Genomic DNA, 20,184 nt, shown 5'->3' on the forward strand with positions numbered 1-20,184 from the left:
GCAGTTAGGGATGCAGCGGCACACTCGGTCCTGACAATTGTTAATCTTACTTTAAAAACATGAAATTGCCAACTGTAAGATCTTATCGTTGGCTATTGCTTCTAATTGTAATGCAAACTTCTGAGACTAACATGTATGGCTGGCTATATTTGGAGGTTAAACACTCTCTTTATCTGGTGTTTCTGTTTCGTGTAAAAAAAATGTCAATGTGACTCAAATGCAGATAACGCGTGCTCTGCATCCATTTTGCACATTTTCAGTTTAAAAGGGTTATACAGAGACAAATATCAAAAACTCCAAAAAAAATGCATTTGCTTTTATTAACAAAAGAGAATTTTTGTCGTGTAAATTAGAACAATAAACACTTCCTATACAATCAGACTGGCTTACAAGCTCAAATAAAGGGATTTTTCTCTCCAGGTGGCAAACATACAGGAAACCTCCCCACCCCCCCAAAAAATCTCAGATATTAATAAATGCCCAAACCTGAAAATTAACCTCTAGGTTTTGCTTATGGTTTATCACAATCTCTTCCAGTAGTGTTAAAAACTATCCAGTTTATTGTTTGTTTTTTTAAATTTAAAAAAAAAAAAAAAATATATATATATATATATATATATCTTCTTTGCCCACATAAGGAAAAATCAAGTTAACCAAATAAAACTAGTTTAGATTATTCCCTTTCCCGTAGCTGCTCGATGGGAAGGCTCAGTTGCAGAGGATTTCGCAAACGCTTCAAGTTTTCTTCAATCTAGAACAAAAAGAAAAAAAAACTAGTAAAGACCACATTTATTTTACAATATTTTTTTATTTTCGGGGAGGAGATGATTTGCTTCTTTTAGTAACATAACTCATGGCTGCTCAATCTATAAATTTAAAGTTAATACAAGTGGCCATTTTGACATCACTGTATTATAAAAGGACATATTGGAGTGAAAGTAGTTTATATAGTTAATAAAAGGGACAGGGCAATTCTTCAATAAGGTATCTACGCACATTGAGTGCTTTAGATGCCAATTATTAGTGCAAATATAGTCAACGTCAATATACAGACATCTCAGCGTAATCTTTTTATAACCGGTAATGGCTGACCCTTAGTATCAAGCCAGATGTAGTTCACAAACTTGTTGGGGAAAAAAGTTTGTAGCTAGTAAGTTAGGAAAATGTTGCCTTGCCTTTATCAGTAGAATAGAATGGTGCAATGTTCGGTAATTATTCCTCAAAAGAAGAAAAAGCAAAGGGAATGGAGAAACCCTTGAAAGTAGGCAGCCCAGTGTATAAAACTTAAACTATTATTAAAAAATATTAATACAATTGACAATATATAAGAACATTTTATTAAAACTTTGTTTGCACAAAGAAAAAAAAAAAGGGTGGGGGGGATGGGGGGTGGGGGGTAAATCCCAAAATTGGTCTAACAGTCTAATTTATAATCACTAAGTATAAGGAAGTAAGACAGATCCTATAGGGTAATAACCAAAGCTTATAGCCACTGTGTGTTACCTGTAGGATTAAACATATCGGTCTCCCTACAGGAGATAAAGTGTAAAAGTCAGATCTGTAACCCTGTACAAAGAAAAGTAGATACTAAATAACCTAGTGATGAGACTCCCTATACCCATGGGGGATAGGGACAATGTGACAAAAAAGATATAACGAATAATATAAAGCTAAAATGGATATGTCAGTTTTAAATGGTGCCATCTACTAGATAACCTTGATAGGTTGATGCCTAGTCTGTACGTTCGAGATTACAAACATATCTTACTTTCATCTTTACACTCTATTGTTCCTAATGGCAAAAAATCATCACACTCCAGTACCGACGTGCATTTTCAGAGCCTGTATTTGACAGAATGCATGTCAGACAGTTATTATGGGCCACCTTCTTAATTTAGGGAAAACTAGTCTTGCCTTCATGAGTAGGATAGAATGGTGCAATGTTCTGTAATTAATACTCAAAAGAAGAAATTCACCTGGTATGGGAGGTGGTATACCATAAGGGGTGCCAACCAAGACGGCTTCATTAAGCTTAAGTTGTTTTGGGGACTATAGTGTCCCTTTAAGGTCTGAACAATTACAACAGTTGGTGTATTAACACATTAGGTTTACCTATTGCAGACAATATGCCATGTAGAAGTTAAAGGGACACTATAGTCACCCAGACCACTTCAGCTCAATGAAGTGGTCTGGGTGCCAGGCCCCCAGGTTTTAACCCTTCACATGTAAACATGGTAGTTTCAGAGAAACTGCTATGTTTACATAGCAGGGTTAATCCAACCTCTAGTGGCTGTCTTCCGGACAGCCGCTAGAGGTGCATCTGCGATGCTGGATGAGAAATTTGCATCCAGCGTGCAGAACGTCCGTAGGAAAGCATTGAGAAATGCTTTCCTATGGACTGTTTGAATGCGGGCACGGCACTTGCCACGCATGCGCATTCCGCTCCACTCGGGAGCTGACGTCGGCGGGGGAGGAAAGGTCCCAAGGGAGGGGGACCCTGAAGGTGGGGGTACCCTTAGGGCACTATAGTGTCAGGAAAACGGGTTTGTTTTCCTGACACTACAGTGCTCCTTTAACACTATACTTGTTTTTTGTTATGCATAAACAACATTTTATTTATTTTATACTTTATGCGTCACAAAGTTATTTTTGTGCATCCCTTTTTGTGCAGCCATACTGCCTAAATATTTGTTGTATTTTAGCATTATGCTAATTGAGTAGCATGAATGGATGGGAAGATAAAAATGCAGAAAAAAACAAGCATTTGCAAGTCATGTATAGAATTCAATCAAACAATTTCACGGAATGCGTCCAGCTTGTTAGATTGGATCATATCATTACATCAGACAATATGAGCAGCAATGAGAAAGCAGAACAGCACAGTCAGAGAAAGGTGAGAAGGAATAAAGTGTGTCTTGCAGACAGACCCTTCCAATAGTTGAGCAAACCTCATTACCAGGTATTACCCACCCATTATTTAATTGCTGCTAAATCTTGCGGCCATTACTCTATCCTAATCCTCCTTGATCTTTCTGCTGCCTTTGACACTGTTGATCATCAGCAGATTCTTTTCATTCTCCGTAATTTTGGTCTACGGGATACTGCTCTCCTAGTGCTCTTTCAGTTTTTCTTTCTCTGACTCTGCCTCTTCCCCCCCAACCACTCTCTGTCGGCATCCCCCAAGGTTCTGTCCTTGGTCCCCTACTGTTCTCTATCTATACTGCCTCCGTTGGTAAACTCATCAGCTCCTTTGGCTTCCGTTATCATATCTATGCGGATGACACGCAAATCTACCTGTCCTCTCCTGATCTCTCTCCGCCCATCTTGACTCGAGTCTCTGACTGCCTCTCTGCGATTTTCAAATGGATGGCTGCTCACTTCCTTAAACTCAACCTGTCCAATACAGAACTTCTGGTCTTTCCTCCCTCAAGTGTTACTACTCCCGTGTCTCCCTCCCTCCAAGTCAACGGCGCTACCATTACCTCTACCTCACAGGCTCGCTGCCTGGGTGTTCTTTTTGACTCCAACCTCTCCTTCACCCCTCATATCCAATCAATTGTCAAATCCTGTCGCTTCCATCTCAAAAACATAGCACGCATCCACCCCTATTTAACCCCGGGATGCGGCTAAGGTGCTGGTCCATGCTCTTGTTCTCTCTCGCCTGGACTACTGCAATACTCTTCTCAGTGGTCTTACGTGTTCCCAGATTGCAATGCTGCAATCTATAATGAATGCGGCAGCGAGGCTCATTTTCCTGTCCGCCCGCACCTCTCACGTCTCCCCGCTAAGTCAGTCCCTGCATTGTCTTCCAGTTAGATATAGGGCTCAATTTAAAATTCTGGTGCTTGCTTACAAGTCCCTACATAATGCTGCTCCAACCTACCTATCCTCCAAATACACAAGTATGTCCCGTCGAGGCCCCTACCCTCTCCAAAGACCTACGTATATCCTCTGTTCGTACTCCCACCTCTAACACTCGCCTCCAAGACTTTTCCAGGGCTGCCCCTCCTCTGTGGAACTCCCTTCCCTTCTCCGTAAGAATTTCACCCAGTCTCCACTCATTCAAAAAATCATTGAAAATACACTTCTTCAAGAAAGCATATCAATTAAACTGTTAGCAGGTTTTCATCCCCCACCCTCCATGACTCCTCTCCTGCAACTGTCAAAAATTACCTACTAAGCCCTCAATTAATACTTTTCTAACAACCTACTTCATCCCCCTACTTTTACCCTCTGTGTCACTACATCCCACTCCCTCTAGAATGCAAGCACATGGAGCAGGGCCCTCCACCCCTCTGTTGCTGTACATCCAGTTGTCTGGTTACAATTACATGTATGTTAGTCCACCCATTGTACAGCGCTACGGAATTTGAAGCGCTATATAAATAATAAAATAATAATTATTGAAAAGGTCAATGGCACCTTGCTATTTATCCAAAATTAAATTATTAAAATGAATTTATTTTATTTATATTAATTGTAGTGCACTGGTTATCTAGATATTAACAAAGTTTAGAGTATCCCCCATGATTCTACTGGTCGACAAGGCCAATCCAAGTTAGGTGCTGCAGCAAGCAATATAAAGCCAGGTAAAAACATTTCCAATGACGTACTGTTAGTGTAGGATAGCTTTTCTATTTATTTTCCCTAATGGCCAATACCTCTGTAAATTCGTCTCTCAGTTTATTGTACTTTTCAACATCAAACTTTTGCTTCTTGGCTCGTTTGTAAATATTGTGAAGAAATTGCCGTTCTCTGATAGCTGGGTAAACATAATCCTAAAAAAAAAAAAAAAAAAATATACAATTTATTTCATTCTTAAACAGTTATTTTCCCTCATGCAGGCACAGTACATAGTACTGAAAACTGGATTAGATTGATAGATATAATGATAGATAGAGATATAGATAGAGAGAGAGAGATAGAAAGAGAGAGAGAGACAGTAACCTCTACAAATCGTTAGTGACTAGATTCATACTTATGAATATACTAACATACATATTTAGATGGAGCTAATGTAACATAACCATTTTGTAGAGAGATATTACGTAAAAACTATAGCCTGTCCATGACAAAGTGGAGGAAATCAATTTCCCTGCATCCATTTTTGCACTTGTCATCAGTCTTGTACTCTGAAGACAATTCCTCATTTAGCTTTATATACGCTGACTAATCACATCTCAACCTGAAGGAACTGAATAAGTCAAATGAGGACTCATTCCCTTCAATTTACGCCCCTGGCCAGTGTGGGAAAGCAAGCTCTGAGATGCAGCAAGGAGGAATAATTCCGATACACCTTCAAAGCAGAGGATTTAAAAGAAATCCATGCATTCAAATACAGTCTTAAAGTGGGTTAAAGTGCTGTAAGGAACAATTCATGGGTAAACTCTGAGCGAAGCATGCGTAGGGTATGGGCAAATATAGCCTAGTGTCAGGGCTGGATTTGACATTTGGCAGAGTGGGCATCAGATGGTGCCTGACAACAAGGGAACGCTGTTTCAGCACTTATAATGTACCTTTTTGAGCTTAAAGGGAAACTATATTCACCAGAACAACTACAGTTTAATGTAGTGGTTCTGATGTCTATAGACGGTCTCTGCAGAGAAAAGCCAGTGTTTACATTACGGTCTAGTAACACCTCTAGTGGCAGTCATTCAGAGATGTGTTGATTCAATGCATCTCTATGAGAACATGCTAACTGGCGCATCGCAGAGTTTTGCTGCGCATGTGCAATAGCCTCCCAAAGCTTTCCTATGGGAAACCATTGCTCTTAACTCATCCAAAGAGGCAGAGCAGGTGCAGAGCCAGCCATGATGAAACCCACTCCGCGCTGGAAGAAATGCAGGGAGTCTGGGGCATAAACAATGCTATTACAGTTATAGTGTCCAGAATACTTGTTTGTATTCCTGACACTATAGTGTTCGTTTAAATATGCTGGTAGGAAGAGATTAGTACTAGGAGCCTTGTCCAGAGTTTTCTGTATTTCAGTCAGCCTTAGTAGCAGAGCTGCAGGAATAGTTACATGGGGTGTAAACAGCAGCACTGTCCCTCGTACACCAATGTCGGTTTGTTAAGCTTGACAGGAAGAGGAAGAAGTCACTTCCTATCTCCCCACTAGTAACCTCTCACACAGGAAATGGCTTGCGAGAAGATCAGGGATAGTCCTCAGTGATGCACACTGTATAACCACTCCGGCAGCTATAATATCAATCTTAAGAGGCTGACTGGTCTACAGAAGACATAGGAGGCTCAAGACCTACGTGAAAAGAAACCATTTACCTTAATCCGATGTTTAACTGCGCTTAGAAACCAAGCATTTCATGTACCCCAATGATAATGTAACCCCACTCTAGCCCTAAAGTTAGTAATCCCAAACAACCCCTCTTGAGCTGTTAATCTAATGAATCACCATATGTAATCTCACTCTGATGTTAACCCATGTCTAGCCTTAACACCCCATTACCCTAACCACTTCTAACAATATTTTTAACTCTGAATATATTTACATTACAAGTAGAAATATGCACACGCACATATCTTAACATATGCAGAAGTCAAATGTGAAATTATTTTTGAAGTTGTTTTTAGGCCTTCAATGTCCTGTTAATAAATTCATTCTACATATTTATATGCCTTTTACTGGGTTGGGAAACAGGGGTCAATTTTGAGCCTACAGATGTCTGACATGTAAATTAAGCTCTGTCTACTGGACAGAACATACTGTGCCGTTACAGACACTGGAGAAAAAAAAGAAAGCGATAGAAAGAATTAAAAAAAAAAAAAAAATGTTTTTAAAGCAAACTGTTCTTATTGTTGAACTTGAATACCACTTGCAGATACTCAAGTTCAGCTCCACTGTAGTAGAAATGTTGTTTACTAGGATACTAATTTATCATGTTTATGAGAGCCAAACAATTATTAAAACATGAAAGGACACTTCGTATTGAGTCAACTCAATATAAAGAGAATACATATAAAATTACTTCTGAATTTCCCTTGTGCACTGCAATTCTTTAGCTTCTACAAGAACAAGGAAGCAGCTATGATATTTCAGTCATTCTTATCTATTACATTACTATCATTGGGATTGGTCTGGATATCGAATAGAGTTGGGGCTTCATGTCTCATATTTGACTCCTTCTCCCACCATCCCAGGTATGCTGTATAATTCAAATACATTTAAAATATCTCACCTCTTTGGTTAGTACAAAGTATGCGTAAAAGGCAATGGCACTTCCATATCCTATAAAATAAGTGACCGGTTCCATGATATCCCAGGAGTAGACCCACCACGTAAGCCATGCCAAAGCCCCACCCTGGGTAGACATGAGGGCTAGTCCAATCCACATTAGTCGTGTGGTCTTGCCATCTGATTTAGCCATTATTTCAGCTTTCATCTAAAGAAAATAAAGATAATCAGAAGATACAGAAACTAAATCTGTTCAGAGAATGTGGCAAAGAGTCCCCATTGATTATCCAATCTGGTTTATTTTCTCAAAATCCAAGGTCAAATCTGCAATACATCTCCTGCTTCCATACCTTTCCTATAGCAAACTAAAGGCTCTTCCCTTGCGATCTAGTATAGAGAGCAGCGGTTTGTACCTTATATTGACAAGGACAACGCATTTTGTTGAGTAACGGATCAGAACACTGGGTAATTACAAATTATGCTTCATTAAACTGGTTTAAATTTTGTCATTATTACTACATACTGTAATTCCCTTATGAGTTTTAAATCAAGTGGAGTGGATAAATTAGCAGATTGCACAGCAGAGCATTCATGATGTATGGAATTGCAAGTCTAAGCTATGTTGTTTAGGCTACATCAATCAACTTTCTAGCTGCATTTAATTATTATGGATTGTGTTATGCACTTGTGTATTTATTAATCCATCTCCTGTGTTAATCTTCACTTGCAGTGTGTAAAGATTAGCAATAAATCTACTTCTTCAGATTGCATTATCTCCTATTCAAGAAGGTGAATGTCGGTCTAGTTTATATAACCAATAACAAACAGAGTGGTTGGCTTATGAGATTGAGGAATTTTATTAATTTCAGGGTGATTAACCATATTAATTCTACACATTTTAATATAATTAGGATATATTTATTAAAGAGACGTCGTGGGTCAAATATCTTCCGGTGAAGCAATTACCATGGAAACCAATGGAATGTTCCTGCTTATAGAACCCCTTTTAGAAGCTTGGTACAGAACCAACGCCTCAGTGATATGCCCCAGCCTAAATATTTTCAGTGAGCAAAATAAACCACATGAACAAAATGTATCAACTGGATGGATTCAGGAGAGAAACTCACTGACCTGCTCTAGGGGCCGAAGCTGTTCATTTAGGTCGTCAAGTTTCCGCATTAGCTGCTGCTCTTTCTTAAGGTAATGTTCTTCTGAATGCAGAGCTGTGTGTAGTCTGTGAACCAGAGATTTAATGGCGTCCATTTCACTTGAGTCCTTCGTGTGCAGGATCTCTGTAATAAAAGCATTAAAATGAGTAAAAACAGCACAACCAGCATATTCATTGCATCACAACAAGCTTGCTGTTGTCCTTTAATTTTAACTCTTCCATGTTTACATTGCACAGTTAAATCCACCTCTAGTGCCTGTCTTCCAGGCAGCCACTGGAGGCAATCTCTCTTTCAGGTAGAGTGAAACTTGGTCTGAGAATCGAATGCAGCATATAACACCATTTGATTGGAGGAGTGCAGCGTTTGACCGCACATGCACATCAATCCATTGCTACCCTGTGAGGAATAATGGATTGGAAAAAAACTGTGAAGACATCAGCACGCATGCTGAGGAGTAACCTTTATTTAACTTACATTTTTAAACTCACAGGTGGGTGGAGAGAAGGACGGTATAGAGAAGGGAACCTATAGTCCCAAAGTAACAATTGTTATTTTCAGATTTTAGATTCACTTTAACAGAGAAAGAAAGTTATTAAAGGGGGACACTATAGTCACTGAAACTACTTTAGCTTAATGAAGCAGTTTTGGTGTATGCCCATGCATATCACTACTCAATTATCTGCCATTTAGGAGTTAAATCTCTTTATTTATGCAGTCCTTCTCACTCCTCCCTGTATGTGATTTGCATATCCTTTCTAAACACTTCCTGTAAAGCGTCATCTAATGTTTACTCTTACTTTATTGCAAATTCTGTTTTATTTAGAATTTCTTATTACTTGCTAGAACCTGCAGAGCCTCTTGTATGTAATTAAAGTTCCATTTGCAGAGCAGGAGAGAAAAACTTTTAAAGCAAGTAACATATGATTGAAAATTAAGCCATTTTCTTCATGCAGGATGTGAGTCGCAGCCAGGTGAGGTGTGGCAATAGCTGCATGAACAGAAACAAAGTGATTTAACTCCTAAATGGCAGCGAAACTTCAGAGGCATGATCTATACACTAAAACTGCTTTATTAACCCCTCATGGACTGAGCCAAATGTTCAAGTTGTGAGCAAAACAAAAAGTAAACAAACCACAGAATACGACTCTGTTCAACAATAATTTACCACTTTCATACTAATTGCACCCACACTTATTATATATCATTTCGTTCAGGGGAAACAGAGCTTTCATTTAATATCAAACATTCATATATGGAACTCCATTTTATATGAATAAAATCTAAAAAAAACGTTAAAAAAATTAAGAAATGTTATTTTTCAATTTCTGCATGGCAATTTAACTGTTAATGTCACAATATTGTTTGGTTTTCCTGCAATAAAACATACATATTTGTATTCAGAAGTGTCTCACGGGTAAAACAGTGACCCCCATGTATAGGTTATATGGCGTTTTGGAAAGTTACAGGGTCACATATATGGCTTGTCCATTCATTTTTTTTTTCTACATTGAAATTTGTCATATTGGTTTGCTCTGTCTAGGCTGCCTTAGAGACCGTATGGCAGCCAAGAAATGAAAATCACCCCTCATGCCATACCATTTGAAAAAGTAGACATCACAGGGTATTCAAAATGGGGTAGTCAGGGCCAGATTAAGAGCCCAGAGGGCCTGGAGCTGACAATTATGATGGGCCTAATTACAGAATCTTATCGACCAAAAACACTAAAACATACCTCCCAAGCGTCATGTATCTGATGGAGATGGCGTTGGAGGGAAACTCAAAGGATGCAGCTATAAGAAAACACATACTCTATGCTAATCTCTCTCTAATTTATGCTTTCATCTTTCAAGTAAATCCAGAACCCCTAACAGCAGTGTCCAGTGAAGCAGGAAGTCAAAGGGAAGGGTAAAAGGGTGTGCCACTGATGCAAATCACGTGACCAGACCTGCCAAAAGGGGTGAACATGCCCAAAAAGGGGGCATGTCTGTCCAAAGAATTGAAAGGCCAGCCTGGCATGAATGCTGTCCAGCTAAGGGCATACTATGCAGGCAGCACCCAGAGCTTAACATAAATGCATCAAATGATGCGCCTACCCCACGCTTTCTAAGGACTGTCCCCTAGCACTCACATGTCCACTTGTCTCCTTATCATCTTACTAGCAGGCAGACGTTCCTGGTATATAGTCTGGGACAGAGTAAAGGTGTATATAGTGAGTGTAGAAGAAAGAGGACATGTCACAGTGTTAGAGAAACCAAAGTCTGCATTACCTAATTACCTAATTTTATTGTCAGCCAGTCCACACAAGTTTTGTTGCCATACATCCCTCTTAAACAAACTTAAAGGGACACTATAGTCACCAGAACAACTACAGATTATTGTATTTCTTCTGGTAAGTAGAATCATTCCCTTTAGGCTTTTTGCAGTAAACAATGTCTTTTCAGAGAAAATAACTCCACTGGCCACTCCTTAGATGGCGGCTAGAGGTGCTTCATGGGGCAGTACTTCCTAGTGTGCAGCACTGCCATTCAGTGTCTCCACCCTCTGCATGCAGACACTGAACTTTCCTCATAGAGATGCATTGATTCAATTTATCTTTATGAGGAGATGCTGATTGGCCAGGGCTATGTTTGACTTGTGCTGGCTCTGCCCCTGATCTGCCTAGTTGACAGTCTCAGCCAATCCTACAGGGAAGCATTGCAATTTGCTCAGACCACCACTTCTGATGATGTCAGCAGACAGAGTCAGTTTAGAGGCAGAGCCAGCAGCTGCAGACTACAGAATACAAGTAAGATTTTACTATATTTAGGGAGGCAAGAAGGGGCCACGGGGGCTAGATGGTGGTTTTTACATTTACTTACTTCTTCAGGAAAGCATATCAGTTAAACTGTTAATAGCTTTTATAGGGTCAGAAATACATGATTGTGTTCCTGACCCTATAGTGTTCCTTTAAGCAAGAGTATGTGAAGAGTAGTTAGGGTTTCCACCTTTCTTGGAAAAAAAATACCAGCCTTAATCATTTGTATAATTAGTTATGCGTGACATCACATGATGTAAATCACAAGGAGTGACATAAGAGAAAATTCTGTAAAATCACCAACAAACTACTCACAGTTTGATTCTGCTGTATAGAGGAATTGCTCCCAGTGTCTCCCTGTCTCCCAGTCTCGCAAGTCACCCATTGTCTCAGTGTCCCTATGTATCACAGTGCCAGTGTCCCCATGTAGCCCAGTCCCCTAGTCTCCCAGTGTCTGTGTCCCCATTTCTCCCATTGTCCCCATGTCTCAGTGTGTCACTAGGATACTAGGGGACACAGTGAGACATGGGGACACAGTCACCTGGGGACACAAAGACCTGGGGACACATGGGGGCACATGTGAATACAGACATGGGGACAGAGACATGGGGACAGAGACATGGGGACAGAGACATGGGGACAGAGACATGGGGACACAGAGACATGGGGACACAGAGACATGGGGACACAGAGACATGGGGACACAGAGACATGGGGACACTGAAACATTTGGGGAAATTAAGACACTAGGGACACTGAGAGACATGGGAACACAGACAGTGGGAGACTAGGGGTTACTGAGACACTATGGACACTGGCTGGGAGACAGACACTTGGGGACACTAGGAGACATGGGGACACTTGTGGACATAGACATGGGAGGCATGGGGACACTGGAAGACATGTGGACACTGAGAGACATGGGGACACAGACACTGGGAGACTTGTGGACACTGGGAGACTTGTGGACACTGGGAGACTTATGGACACTGGGAGACATGGGGACACTGGCTGGGAGACATGGGGACACTGGGAGACATAGGGACTCTGAGTCAATAGGGACACCGAGATATGGGGACACAGACACTGGGAGACTAGGGGAATCTGAGAGCCATGGGGACACTGGCTGGGGGACATGGGGGCACTGTGTCCCTAGAATCTCTGTGTCCCAATATCTCAGCTTCTCCCAATGTCCCTATGTCTCACACTGTCCCCATGTGTCTCAGCGTCCCCATGTCTCACAGTGCCCCCTAGTGTCTCAGTGTCACCATGTTTTCCAGTGTCCCCAAGTATCTCAGTGTCCCCAGGTCTCCCAGTGTCCCCTAGTGTATGTGTCCCCATGTGTCCTCTAGTGTCTCAGTGTCTCCATGTCTCCCTGCAGCCTTTCACCCTATCCCTCACTTACCTGAGCTGTAAAGCTGCTGCCTGGACTCTCTGTGCTGTGTAGCTGCTCCCCCACGGATCAGTGAGTAGTAGAGAGAGGCAGGGATATGCTGTAACTTCCTATCCCTGCCTCTCTCCACACACAGTGACCCCTACTGGCCGGTGCTGGTATTGCAGAGTAATTTCCTTTTATACTAAGAAAATGACCTGCAATTTGTATTGCCGGTATTACTGCAATACCGGCTGTGCCAGGCAGCCTCAAATACTGCCTGTTCCATTAAAATACCAGCCAGGTGGCAAACCTAAGAGTAGTGTGTAAAAAAAAAAAAAAGTAAAAAAAAAAATTTTTTTTTTTTTTTTTTTAAATGGGCCTATTCCATGGGCCTGGGCCTGGAGCTGCAGCTCCATCAGCCCCTATGTTAATCCGGCCCTGGGGGTAGTCCAGTCTCTTGTAGTAGCCACTTTGGCACAAACCCTAGCCAAAGTTAGTGTTTGTTTTTTGATTTTTTTTTGCATTTTTCACATAAAAAAAATGTACTTTTACTGATATTATTGTCAGTATATAGTTTACTGCCCTGAAACACTTATAGTTCTGATCAGTGATGTCTCACGAGCACCACAGTACCCCCTATGTATAGGTTTTATGGTGTTTTGGAAAGTTACAGGGTCATATATACGGCTTATCCATTTATGCTTTTTTACATTGAAATTTGGCAAAGTGATTTTCTGTCTTTGAGAGAGCATGGCAGCCTGGGTAAGAACATTTCCACTATTATGGCATACCATTTTCAAATGTAGGCAACCCAGAGTATTCCAAATGGTGCATTTTAAGATGTTTAGTCTAACCCAGAGGTAGGCAACCTACGGCACTAGTGCCGTGCACGGCACTCGAGGTGTCTTTGCACGGCACTCAAGGCTGCTAGAGCCAAACAGGCTCTGGCCTATCAGGAGTCCCAGCAAAACTTCAAATATCTGCTAATACGAAAAGATGGTGAAGGACAATCCTCAATTTAAACATTGCAGCACATAGAGGAAATGATCTCAGATCACTTCCTCCAAGCACTTGTGAATGGGAATCCACAACGTAGTATAGCAGCCTGCAGCTGCTGTTGCAGCTCCTGTTGCAGCTCCTGTCTTTGACCTGTACCAGGCCAGCCTGGTCCCCACTGGAACCCAGGGAAGCCAACCATACTGCTAGATATACACAGATATTGTGGATCAAACCAAGTGTTTATCTGCGTATCTGCTCCTTTCCAAATTGTTAAAATAAATGCGTGCACGTTTTGAAGTAAATTACACTGAGACACAGGTATCAGGTTAATGAAAAACTTCGTAATGTTTACTCAGGGGGCGGCAAGCCCCGTATAAAGGCAAAAATACATCATATGCAAAAATGTAGATAACAGAGAGAATACATCTCTAATTGGTTAGGTGTTAAGTGTCTTATCTAATGCACATCCTACGAGGCGTGATGTCACCATCATCCCGGGATTTTACTCCGGATGTAGGCGCCATCTTGTTATACGAGGTAGTTAGTCGGTGGGAGCGGGTGCTCTAGCAGCCATTTTGAGTAGATAATGAATACAGGTATACACAGTAAATAGACATTTTTACTATCACTAATTTACATTCATAACACAGAAATGAAGAATAACCCTCCCCTTATACAAATAATACGAACAGCCCACACACACTACCTGCACAATCGTAACCCACTAACAATCCACATACATGCACACAAACCCCACATGCAGCCTTTCACATGCAATACCCCAAACAGCCCACACACACTACCAAACACACAATGTGACATATCCATCCACACACAATTCCACAAGCAGACCTCATACACAGCCCACATTCATATGTATCATACACAATACCATAAACTACTAATGAACATATACAATATAATAGCTCATATACGCACAAATACAATGATGCAAAGCAACTGCAGTAAAAATAACACGCAGAATACGGCAGCATACACACCTAAATTTTAAAAAATAGGACCGGCACGCTACGGGACCTCACAATCCTATATCGGCACAGTGCTGCTAAAAGGTTGCCTACCCCTAACCACTTTATCAGAAATGAAGGGCCCAGGTAGCGATTTTTTACTTTTATTTTTGTCTTTTTAATCAGATAAATTGCATTTTCACAGGAAATGTCATAATCCTGATATTTGTTAGTGCAATAGAGACTTGGTATTTGGATTTAACACGGTCTTCTGAATATAACGGTACCCACATGTACCATGTTTCCAGGTTTTTATTAAATCACAGGAATAAAACAGTACCTCCACATACACTTTGATCTGAAGGCAGAGAGGTCTTTGATCTCACATAGAGAGTTAATGTGTGAAAAGTTTGAGAAGTGAAATTTTTTATTTTTTTATTTTTTTTTAGATAGCGATTTTTTGTAACCCTTTCAGTGCTAATCGCAGCATTAACCCTGTGATTCGTTTTTTATTGGGAAGTCACATTTCAAGTACTACAAATGTAGTATTTTGAGTTGTTTGGTGTAGCCACTTTAGAATGGCTAGCGTAAACAGGGACAGGCCAAGGTCAGGGGAATCCAGAAGTCAGAGTAGTCGGAAAAACAAGCCAATGGGTCGGTACAGGCAGCTAAAAGCGTAGTCAGGACAAGCTGAGGTCAGAAATCCAGGGAAATCAAGCAAACAAACTGCCAAAGTCCCATACAGAGTGATTCAGAAATTCAGCTCTGTATGGTAGACTTTGAAACAGTCTGTTATGCAGAGGGCGGGTAGAGATGGGCAGGTTGGGCAATAATAACTGGAGTCCTTTCGGACGCCTTTCTTGTAGCAAACATGGCACTTTCTTTGGGGAGCTATTTATTGGGGGTGGGTGGGATTCGGGAAGGGAAGTGCCACAAAGTCTTTGGAGATCTCCTGATTCCAAAGTGGGATTGGGGGGCTGGGTAAATAACATACGGGACAAAAGGCTTAATGTGAATTCGAGGAAAGGGCAGGGCCTACCTATGACCTCTTTTGTATAGAGGACATAGGCATTAAAAATTGCAATCTGGCTCATGTAGATTGCAATTTTCTTGTACCAGGTCCTAGTTTTTCGGTTCACCAGATAGGGATGTATGCATTGGTCAGCCAAGTCTACTCCCCCCATAAACTTGCTGTAGTCTACAATACACTTCGGCTTTTCCAGATGCTCAGTGCTACCTCTCACAGATACTGGCACTTTACTTTCGTCGTGCATCGTAGACAGCATGTATACATCCTTTCTATCTCGAAGCGAAGGGCAAGCAACTCATCCTGGTGGAGAGCTGAAGAGGACCCTCTACTGTTTTTGCCTCTTGCCAGGATTTGGGGAAAACCTGAGATTCTTCCTCATTGTGCCACAGGCTAGGGTTTCAAAGCAATATACATTTTTAAATAATTCTATACTGGTATAATAATTGTCAACCCATAGCCTATATCCCTTATTTAACAAGGGAAGGATTAGATCTCAAACAATCTTGCCACTTGTACCCACAGAATCAGGGTATCCTGGTGGGTCAAGATGGCTATCCTTCCCCTGGTAAATGCGAAACGCCCATGTGTAACCAGTACAGGATTCGCATAATTTATAAAAATTTAACGCCATATTGGGACCGCTTAGATGGAATATATTGTTTAAATACTCACTCAGAGGCTCAATGTCAGAGGCAGTGATAGTGTCACTGTCTTATAGAGTGTCACTCAGGGCTTGAGTCCTGCAGGAACGCGTGGGAACGGCGTTCCTGCACTTTTTCCACAGCAGGAACGCCGTTCCCATTACTAGTTCTGCAGGACCCAGGGCTGGCACAAGTGGCTGCCAGAGCAGGGGGAGCACAAATCCGAATCCCCTGCCTCTGACTGGGGACTCGGATTTTTAAACTCACCTCTCCCCCTGCAGTCAGTGGAGTCGTCCGGCCTCTCCTGATAATGTCAGTAGGAGGGGGCGTGACTTTCTCTGCTCTTCTCACAGGACCGCTGGGGAGCAGAGGAAGTCACGCCCCTTCCTCCTGACATCATCAGGAGAGGCCGGCTTACTCCACTGACTGCAGGCTGCAGGTTCCAGATCCTGTCCCACCCCTCCTGGCCCAAGGTAAGCCTCAGGGAGGGGGGAAGGCACTTTAGTTTTTTTTTTGTTTGTTTTTTATCCCTTTCCCCCTATTTAAGTCCCTGTCCCCCCTCCTCAGTTCCTGCCCCCCTCCTCAGTCCCTGTCCCCCCTCCTTAGTTCCTTTCCCCAGTCCCTGTCCCCCTCCTCAGTCCCTGTCCCCCTCCTCAGTCCCTTTCCCCAGTCCCTGTCCCCCTATTTAAGGCCCTGTCCCCCCTCCTCAGTTCCTGCCACCCTCCTCAAGCCCTATCCCCTTACTCAGCCCCTGTCCCCCTCCTCAGCCCCTGTCCGCCTCCTCAGCCCCTGCCCCTCTTCCTCAGCCCCTGCCCCTCTTCCTCAGCCCCTGCCCCTCTTCCTCAGCCCCTGCCCCTCTTCCTCAGCCCCTGCCCCTCTTCCTCAGCCCCTGCCCCTCTTCCTCAGCCCCTGCCCCTCTTCCTCAGCCCCTGCCCCTCTTCCTCAGCCCCTGCCCCTCTTCCTCAGCCCCTGCCCCTCTTCCTCAGCCCCTGCCCCTCTTCCTCAGCCCCTGTCCCTCTTCCTCAGCCCCTGTCCCTCTTCCTCAGCCCCTGCCCCTCTTCCTCAGCCCCTGCCCCTCTTCCTCAGCCCCTGCCCCTCTTCCTCAGCCCCTGCCCCTCTTCCTCAGCCCCTGCCCCTCTTCCTCAGCCCCTGCCCCTCTTCCTCAGCCCCTGCCCCTCTTCCTCAGCCCCTGCCCCTCTTCCTCAGCCCCTCTTCCTCAGCCCCTGCCCCTCTTCCTCAGCCCCTGTCCCTCTTCCTCAGCCCCTGTCCCTCTTCCTCAGCCCCTGTCCCTCTTCCTCAGCCCCTGTCCCTCTTCCTCAGCCCCTGTCCCTCTTCCTCAGCCCCTGTCCCTCTTCCTCAGCCCCTCTCCCCCTTCCTCAGTCCCTCTCCCCCTTCCTCAGCCCTTGTCCCTCTCCTCAGCCCCTGCCCCCTTCCTCAGCCCTTGTCCCTCTCCTCAGCCCCTGCCCCCTTCGTCAGCCCCTGCCCCCTTCGTCAGCCCCTGGTCCCCCTCATCAGCCCCTCAGTTCCAGTCCCTTTCCTCAGTTCCTGTCCCTTTCCTCAGTTCCTGTCCCTTTCCTCAGTTCCTGTCCCTTTCCTCAGTTCCTGTCCCTTTCCTCAGTTCCTGTCCCTTTCCTCAGTTCCTGTCCCTTTCCTCAGTTCCTGTCCCTTACCTCAGCCCATGCCCCCCCCCTCAGCTCCTGTCCCCCTCCTCAGCTCCTGTCCCCCTCCTCAGCTCATGTCCCCCTCCTCAGCCCCGTGCCCTTACTCAGCCCCTGTCCACCTTACTCAGCCCCTGCATACGAGCATGAGCCCCTGCATACGAGCATCAGCCCCTGCCCCTCTTCCTCAGCCCCTGCCCCTCTTCCTCAGCCCCTGCCCCTCTTCCTCAGCCCCTGCCCCTCTTCCTCAGCCCCTGCCCCTCTTCCTCAGCCCCTGCCCCTCTTCCTCAGCCCCTGTCCCTCTTCCTCAGCCCCTGTCCCTCTTCCTCAGCCCCTGTCCCTCTTCCTCAGCCCCTGTCCCTCTTCCTCAGCCCCTGTCCCTCTTCCTCAGCCCCTGCCCCTCTTCCTCAGCCCCTGCCCCTCTTCCTCAGCCCCTGCCCCTCTTCCTCAGCCCCTGCCCCTCTTCCTCAGCCCCTGCCCCTCTTCCTCAGCCCCTGCCCCTCTTCCTCAGCCCCTGCCCCTCTTCCTCAGCCCCTGCCCCTCTTCCTCAGCCCCTGCCCCTCTTCCTCAGCCCCTGTCCCTCTTCCTCAGCCCCTGTCCCTCTTCCTCAGCCCCTGTCCCTCTTCCTCAGCCCCTGTCCCTCTTCCTCAGCCCCTGTCCCTCTTCCTCAGCCCCTGTCCCTCTTCCTCAGCCCCTCTCCCCCTTCCTCAGTCCCTCTCCCCCTTCCTCAGCCCTTGTCCCTCTCCTCAGCCCCTGCCCCCTTCCTCAGCCCTTGTCCCTCTCCTCAGCCCCTGCCCCCTTCGTCAGCCCCTGCCCCCTTCGTCAGCCCCTGGTCCCCCTCATCAGCCCCTCAGTTCCAGTCCCTTTCCTCAGTTCCTGTCCCTTTCCTCAGTTCCTGTCCCTTTCCTCAGTTCCTGTCCCTTTCCTCAGTTCCTGTCCCTTTCCTCAGTTCCTGTCCCTTTCCTCAGTTCCTGTCCCTTTCCTCAGTTCCTGTCCCTTTCCTCAGCCCCTATCCCTTACCTCAGCCCATGCCCCCCCCTCAGCTCCTGTCCCCCTCCTCAGCTCCTGTCCCCCTCCTCAGCTCATGTCCCCCTCCTCAGCCCCGTGCCCTTACTCAGCCCCTGTCCACCTTACTCAGCCCCTGCATACGAGCATGAGCCCCTGCATACGAGCATCAGCCCCTGCCCCTCTTCCTCAGCCCCTGCCCCTCTTCCTCAGCCCCTGCCCCTCTTCCTCAGCCCCTGCCCCTCTTCCTCAGCCCCTGCCCCTCTTCCTCAGCCCCTGTCCCTCTTCCTCAGCCCCTGTCCCTCTTCCTCAGCCCCTGTCCCTCTTCCTCAGCCCCTGTCCCTCTTCCTCAGCCCCTGTCCCTCTTCCTCAGCCCCTGTCCCTCTTCCTCAGCCCCTGTCCCTCTTCCTCAGCCCCTCTCCCCCTTCCTCAGTCCCTCTCCCCCTTCCTCAGCCCTTGTCCCTCTCCTCAGCCCCTGCCCCCTTCCTCAGCCCCTGCCCCCTTCGTCAGCCCCTGGTCCCCCTCCTCAGCCCCTCAGTTCCAGTCCCCCTCCTCAGCCCCTCAGTTCCAGTCCCTTTCCTCAGTTCCTGTCCCTTTCCTCAGTTCCTGTCCCTTTCCTCAGTTCCTGTCCCTTTCCTCAGTTCCTGTCCCTTTCCTCAGTTCCTGTCCCTTTCCTCAGTTCCTGTCCCTTTCCTCAGTTCCTGTCCCTTTCCTCAGCCCTATCCCTTACCTCAGCCCATGCCCCCCCCCCTCCTAAGCTCCTGTCCCTCTTCCTCAGCTCCTGTCCCCCTCCTCAGCCCCGTGCCCTTACTCAGCCCCTGCATACAAGCGTATCATATATTTTTTTTTGGGGGGGGGGGGGGGGGGGGAGTGGATCTTGGGTGAGTTCCTGCACTTTTTTACCCAGGACTTGACCCCTGGTGTCACTATCACTGCCTGCCAGAGTGGCACAAATTAATTAAGTGATATACTAAGGGGGTAATTAATTCTTATCTACCTGCCTAAAACCCACTACCCGCCCTCAAAAAATAAAATAAATGTACTAATATAGGCAGCTGCGATCAGTACTGAAAGTTTTTGTTTATTTTTTTGTATATAAAAATAACCCTAAAAAAAGTCAGTCTGTTAAGAGAGCCCTCTGATCACAGTGATCACTGATACAGTACTGTACAGCAGATATACTGTATAGTACAGTGATCACGGCAACAGGGAAAGGGTTAAAGGAGATTTGGGTTGCTGCGACTGACACATAGGGTCAAAAAAAAAAATTAAAAATATTTTTTTTGGAGCCCCCCCAAAAAATTATAGTACAAAAGTACTAAATGCCATAATCAGGCGGATGACAGTAATATGCTG

At 44.8% G+C, this 20,184-nt stretch overlaps 1 protein-coding gene across 1 annotated transcript in view; it reads right to left on the minus strand.

Annotated features, from left to right (window-relative positions):
- Positions 1-623: 623 nt before the first annotated feature.
- The window catches only part of MCUB (mitochondrial calcium uniporter dominant negative subunit beta), a 106,930-nt gene continuing 87,369 nt past the window's right edge, over positions 624-20,184 (minus strand). The window contains exons 5-8 of the mRNA XM_063460057.1: positions 8,321-8,481; positions 7,194-7,397; positions 4,662-4,778; positions 624-751 (exon numbers count right to left, since the gene is read on the minus strand). Of these exons, the coding sequence (XP_063316127.1) occupies positions 674-751; positions 4,662-4,778; positions 7,194-7,397; positions 8,321-8,481 (560 nt within the window). The 3' untranslated portion in view covers positions 624-673. The remainder of the gene's footprint in view (positions 752-4,661; positions 4,779-7,193; positions 7,398-8,320; positions 8,482-20,184) is intronic.

Source organism: Pelobates fuscus, chromosome 6 (assembly GCF_036172605.1).
Source record: "Pelobates fuscus isolate aPelFus1 chromosome 6, aPelFus1.pri, whole genome shotgun sequence".
Classification (NCBI taxonomy): Eukaryota; Metazoa; Chordata; class Amphibia; order Anura; family Pelobatidae; genus Pelobates; species Pelobates fuscus.